The sequence below is a fragment of the Artemia franciscana genome, chromosome 17 (assembly GCF_032884065.1).
Source record: "Artemia franciscana chromosome 17, ASM3288406v1, whole genome shotgun sequence".
Taxonomy (NCBI): Eukaryota; Metazoa; Arthropoda; class Branchiopoda; order Anostraca; family Artemiidae; genus Artemia; species Artemia franciscana.
In genome coordinates this window covers 456,846-462,845 of record NC_088879.1, presented here as the reverse complement: position 1 = coordinate 462,845, position 6,000 = coordinate 456,846, and the positions used below count along the sequence as shown (strand labels likewise).

General features: G+C 35.4%; 1 protein-coding gene and 1 long non-coding RNA gene across 5 annotated transcripts in view; one reads left to right on the top strand and one right to left on the bottom strand.

Annotated features, from left to right (window-relative positions):
• The window catches only part of LOC136037653 (regulating synaptic membrane exocytosis protein 1-like), a 371,730-nt gene that overhangs the window by 346,838 nt on the left and 18,892 nt on the right, over positions 1 to 6,000 (bottom strand). For all 4 annotated transcript variants that reach the window (XR_010620002.1, XM_065720373.1, XM_065720374.1 and 1 more), the window contains exon 2: positions 3,021 to 3,696. Coding sequence is in view for 3 of the 4 variants with exons in the window: in XM_065720373.1 (XP_065576445.1) it covers positions 3,021 to 3,139 (119 nt within the window). In the remaining variant the exon portion in view is untranslated. The remainder of the gene's footprint in view (positions 1 to 3,020; positions 3,697 to 6,000) is intronic.
• LOC136037656 (uncharacterized) overlaps positions 1 to 6,000 on the top strand; it is a 30,444-nt gene that overhangs the window by 15,080 nt on the left and 9,364 nt on the right. The window lies entirely within an intron of this gene.

The window sequence follows — 6,000 nt, the reverse complement described above, 5'->3', positions numbered from 1 at the left end:
CAAACTCGACTAGCCAAACCTAAGCTGAGATTAGGCTTCTGTCTGACCAAATTTATGCTTTTTTTAACTTTGTTATGCTAAGCAATGCTAAAATTTAGTAGTTAATAAACCTATCGAACTTTGGAGTCAATATCTCAAGCAACGTATTACCCCTTTCTGTATTAAAATTATATAGACAATGTGGGCTGTGGGCTGCAAATTGTTTTTCACATTTTTTTTTGTTTCCACAAGCTCAACTTTTTTGAATGGGTGGGAAATATTTTAAGCTCAAGTCTCCAGGAAATAATTGCAGCGGGGAATGATCTGAAAATACGAGGGCTGTATTAGTAAGCCCAAAACTTCCAAACTGTTCTAGATGCTTGGCCAGCGCTGGGATAAAAAGTTTCTCTAATCCTTCACGTAAAAGCATGATCCGAAATTAACCAGTCATACTACATTAAGGCAGAGGGATACTCAAATAAAAAAAGACAGAATTACGCGAAAGGCGTGTGGAATTTTGGGTAAATCAATACAATCTCAATACATGCTGGGGAACCCAGGTCTGGAACCCATACTTCTTGCTTGGGTGTGAGGATTAATTTTGTGCGCATTTGATTTATTTTGCTGACTTGAGCGTAAAAAGCTGTAAATCGCGTCCGTGAAATTTTGCATTGGTTAAGATTTTCTTTTCTTTTTTAGTTTTACCTGGGCTCGGTAACAATGGTTTGTCAATTCACCAAATGCTGAAAAACTTTAATTCTTCGTCGGGACGTCAAAATACAAAACAAATTTTGAGCTTCACTGCCCCTTTAAGCGATACATTTATGTGTCATTTTAGAATTTTCGCTACAAAACACAAATTCTGGGTCTAACAGCACCAAACTGCTATTGGTTAAAAATTTTTGGCTAGCCAATTAACCAATTTATAGCCAATTAAATTTTTGGACGTTCGCCAGCAGGGGTTTACATTCTATCCACAAGGGCTATAAAATGAAGAATAATTATAATCAACAATTATAAAGCTTCTTTAGAATGGTTGGATACATTGGAGACATTCACTTATTTATATACAGTATCACCTAACTTATGCATTGCATTAAACACTTGTTAGGAGGGGATCGGCAGATCCCTTTGCGGGGAGACTCAAAGTGTATATTCTAAGGTCCAAGCTTTCCAAATCTGCCTTTGAGATCCTTCCCATCAACCTTGTGAACTACAAGTGGTGAGCTCAGCTACCTCACCCCCTCTCCCATAACCTCCCTTTGCTTCAAATGTTCTTCTCTTACTGCAAACAAGATTTTTAGCATATACCACTATATTCGTCTGTTGAACGGCAAATAAGGATAGAGAACATCACGCCAAGATCAAGATTGTAGGAAGTAAAACTACCGGTTAAAAAGGTGGGAAACTATATTCAGAATATTTTTGGCAATTAAGACCACTCAATCCACTAAAAACTTTCTAGGGTATACATTTTTTTAGGGTTGAATGTATCGAGTGGTTATAAAAAAAAACTAATAAAACAAGCTTTTTAACTAAAAGAAAGAAGCCAAATTAAAGGTCAAAACAAAAAAATAAATTTGTTCTGAATAGCCCCTTCACGGGGAACTCCTTCATCGAAATTTCTTCCCAGGTAAATACAACCCACTTAAAATTCCCTCCGAACAGTTCCCTACTCGATGAAAATCCCCTCTCCCCTTAAAACTTCTTGCGGTCGATTCAGCCTGAAAAATTCTTCGTAGAATGCTTTCATTTGGAAAAGATTGATTTCTAATCGCTTTCTCGATCACTCCGAAAATCCCCCCTTCCATGGGAATTTGTTCCTGGAAACCCCAATACCCTTATAAAACACCTGGATCATTACCAAAAAAGATCTCCACATGCCAAATTGAGTTGGCAAAGATAAAGCAAGACAAATAAAAGACTTTCGTACAGGAATTCCGTCAAAACCCCCAAATGTAAAATTTCTCCTAGAAAGTTCGCCCCCTGCTAATTTCCCTCCCCATGGAAAACTTTCCCTATGTAAACCCACCCCGAGAAAGAGAACCCCGAAAAAAAATTATGTATACTTCCCAATAGAAAATACTATACGGAAATAATGGGCAAATTCCACAGCTAACAGGCCTCGCCCCACGGACCATGGGGGGTGTTACCTATAAAGACATAGCTATTGGATCTTTCTACTATTCTAAACAAAATGACTATCTAAAAAAATTTATCGGGCAACTTTGGGGAAAAAAGGGCGTGGGAGTGGGACTTGTTGCCCTTCAATTAAGAGACAAAAGTGAAAGGGCTAAGAACTGTGATAGCCCCATTCATAATAAATGGAATTTCTCTTGGTTTAAGATTTGAATTTATTACTTATTTTAATACAATCAAAAACTTACTTCTTTTTTGTAAGGAAGCGTTTAAACGAACTTTTAGTCACATTTTGTGCGGGTTGTAGATGGCACGAGTCAATGATTTTTTTTTTTTTTTATTTCTCCAGTTTTACATGAACTTCGATTTTCCGATAAGTTGGATATCTTGTAAGGGCAAGTTCTGTCCATTTTTTTTTATTCCTTATTTTATTATTATTATTTTTTTTTGTATCAAGAAGGTTTCTTTTACTCAACTGAGCTACATTGACAAAGTAATTGATACCAACCCTATAATATTCGGTTATTATTCTACAAAACAGTTTTTGACTTTATTAAGCACCAAAGGGCTTATTTTCATAGAATTATGGTATATTGCAGTTTTGGAGAGCCTCAGAGTAGACGCTGAAAGTAAACTTACAAGTTTGGGAGTCCCAATGACACTAAAGCCCTGGGGATTTCTCTGGGCTCTCTCATATAGCCTATATCCTGGGTTATATATATCCTAGAGGTCTTAAGACAAAGAGAAATCAATTAATATTTTGTTTTTTAAAAGGCAAAAAAATCTGGTTCTTAGCTCGTTTTTCACCTAATAATGCGGATATTAAACCTTTTCTCGTGGGAGGTAAAAGACGATTGGATCTTTTAATACTGAGTCCTTTAAATAAAAGGTCAAAAACCTACTTCATTATTTCTGTCTCTTTCTGTTCCTCCTCTTTCTGTCTCATCATCACTGACTCAATGATTCTTCTTTCATCCTCAGTTAAGTGAGATAAATCAGGTATCAAATCCGTTTTCGTCATGTTTCTTATTGCACTCCACTTCACTCAGGGCACTACTTAGCATCACATTTAACAGGTGTTAATCACGTGAATCTATTTATAAAAATATCCAGCAGTTTTTATTTTTAATCAAACTGATTTTGAGGGACGAGTCTTGAGAGACTTAGTCTTCTTAATGCGCAGGGCAAATGACCAGAGTTGCCAATAGAGTTTTGTAAAGACTTCTCCAGATCCGGCTAAAAGAGTTTATATCTGGTAGCATTGTCTTTAAAGCTCATTAGTATCGCCTTTGGGTTTCAAATCTATTAGCTATATTTTTGTTTATATAATTTATAAGAGCTAAATTCCTTTAAACATTAATCAATAAACATCATTACTTATAAAATTAAATTATAGGTCCCTGAAAAGATTCATTCTGACAAGATAAATATCCTTAGGCGGCAACTCTGCAAATGGCTTGAGGTTTCCATGACAACAGGCAAAATACTGCCGAGGGAACTTAGCTCAAAGTCTAAAGGAAGCCGATGCTCAGTATTCTTCTCTCATATGACGTCACGCAGATGTTTCATAGATAAAGGCTGAAAAAAAAACAGGACTTCAAAAATTACGGCTTAATTGTTCATGTCCCACTAATAATATCTGCTGCCCTTCAAACGATAAAATGCGCATGCGATAGTAAGCTCATTTCTAGTCACTTTCTGACTTACTGATATTAGCCTATAAATATAATAAGCGTGATAGAATGGCAAATGCAAGAAAACACACATTAGCAGAGTAAGCTGATTGTAGGGACCGCAATACCACTGTTTTCAAACAGTTCGTGGTAACGAACTGTAGTAAGGAGCGACCCGGCTCAATAGTAACCAAAACTCTAAGAAATTGAATTTTGATATCAATAGCTACATCAAAAGAATCGCATTTTAATGCTGATTTTAAATATATATGTTTCATCAAGTTTAGTCTTACCCATCAAAAGTTACGAGCCTGAGAAAATTTGCCTTACTTAAGAAAATAGGGGGAAATACCCCCTAAAAGTCGTAGAAAAAAAAGTCGTAGCAAAGTTTGACTCTTTGCCACAATTCTACTTTTTAAAGCAATTAAAATCTTTAGCGTAAAGAGCGAGGGATTGCGGAGGGGACAACCAATTTCATATACGGAGTAATTTCTGTTCGTTTTAATTTTTAATGTCGCTCCTTACTTTCAGCTAAAAAAATTAGTTTTTTTATTTAATTTAAATAAAGAGCGAACCGGGCTCTGATTATTATTAATAATAAAAGAAGTTTTTTTTCAAATTAAAATAAGAAGCGGTATTAAGACATAAAACGAACGGAAACAATTTTGTATTTTAGAGGGGCTGCCCCTTCCTCAACCCTCACCCTTGACACTAAAGTCTTAAACAGTTTAAAAATATTTCTCATTCAAAATCAACAGCCCTTGTGTTAGAGAAATAAATTACTTCGTGGTAACGAACTGTAGGAAGGAGCGACCAGGCTCAATAGTAACCGAAACTCTAAAAAACGGAATTTTAATACCAATATATACATCAAATGAATTTAAATTTTATGCTGACTTTAAATATATAAGTATCATCAAGTTTAATCTTACTCATCGAAAGCTACGAGCCTGCGAAAATTGGCCTTATTTTCAAAAAAGGGGGAAACACCCCCTAAGAGTCATATAATCTTAAAGACAGTTACACCATTAGATTAAGCGTATCAGAGAACCCGACTGTAGAGGTTTCAATCTCCTATCTGCAACAATGTAGAATTTTGTATATTTTGCCAGAAGAAAGATCACGGATGCGTGTTTTTTTTTTTTTTTTTTTTTTTTTTTTCAGGGGTGATTGTATCAACCCAGTGGTACTAGAATGACGCTAGAGAGCGTTTTATTTTAACGGAAAATAAAAGTTCTATTTCTCTTTTTAAGTGACCAAAAAGCTGGAGGGCAACTATACTTCCTCCCACGCTCATTTTTTCATAAAGTCACCGGATCAAAATTTTGAGATAGCCAACTTTGTTCAGCGTAGTCGAAAAATTTTAGCTATGTCTTTGAGGACGACTTAATCCCCCACAGTCCTCGGGGGAAGGGCTGCAAGTTATGAACTTAGCCCATTGTTTACCTATAGTATTGGTTATTGGGAAATATACAAATGTTTTCAAGGGGATTATTTCTGGTGGTGGGGCGATCGGGGGGAGTGGGTTACGTGAGAAGATCTTTGTATGGAGAAATTTATCATGGGGGATGAGAATTTCCATGAAAGGGGCGCTGGATTTTCAAAAATTATTTAAAAAAAAGAAAATTAAATAAAAAAGCAAGGTTTTTTAACTTAAATTAAGGAGCAATATTAAAACTTAAAACAACAGAAATTATTGCGCATATGAGGTGGTTCTCCCCTCCCTCGCCCTTTTTTTCTCAAAAATTTGACAAAAACAATTAAATAAAACAATCAAAATTAATATGCAAATTTCTTTTTAATCATTCAGGTATGTTGAGCCGAAATCGAACCCTGCATTAATTCAAAAACGTTCGGAACTAAAAAAAAGGTTTTTTTCAACTGAAAGTAATGAGCAACATTAAAAGATAAAGCGAACAGAAATTATTACGTATATGAGGGGGTTCGTCCCCTCCTCATTACCTCGCTCTTTGCGCTAAAGTATTTTTGTAATTTCAAAAGAGCTATTGATTCTAATTAAACGGCCTTTGTAATTCAGGGGTCATTCTTAAAGAATTGGAACAAAATTCCAACTTTAGTGTAAAGAGCGAGGTATTGAAGTGGGGGCGAACCCCCTTGTTAAGGTGATAAAAATATAAGATTATAGAAGTTTGTTACATAAGCTAATTTGAGAGTTACGTATAATTATTACTAATAAAAACGTTCATAA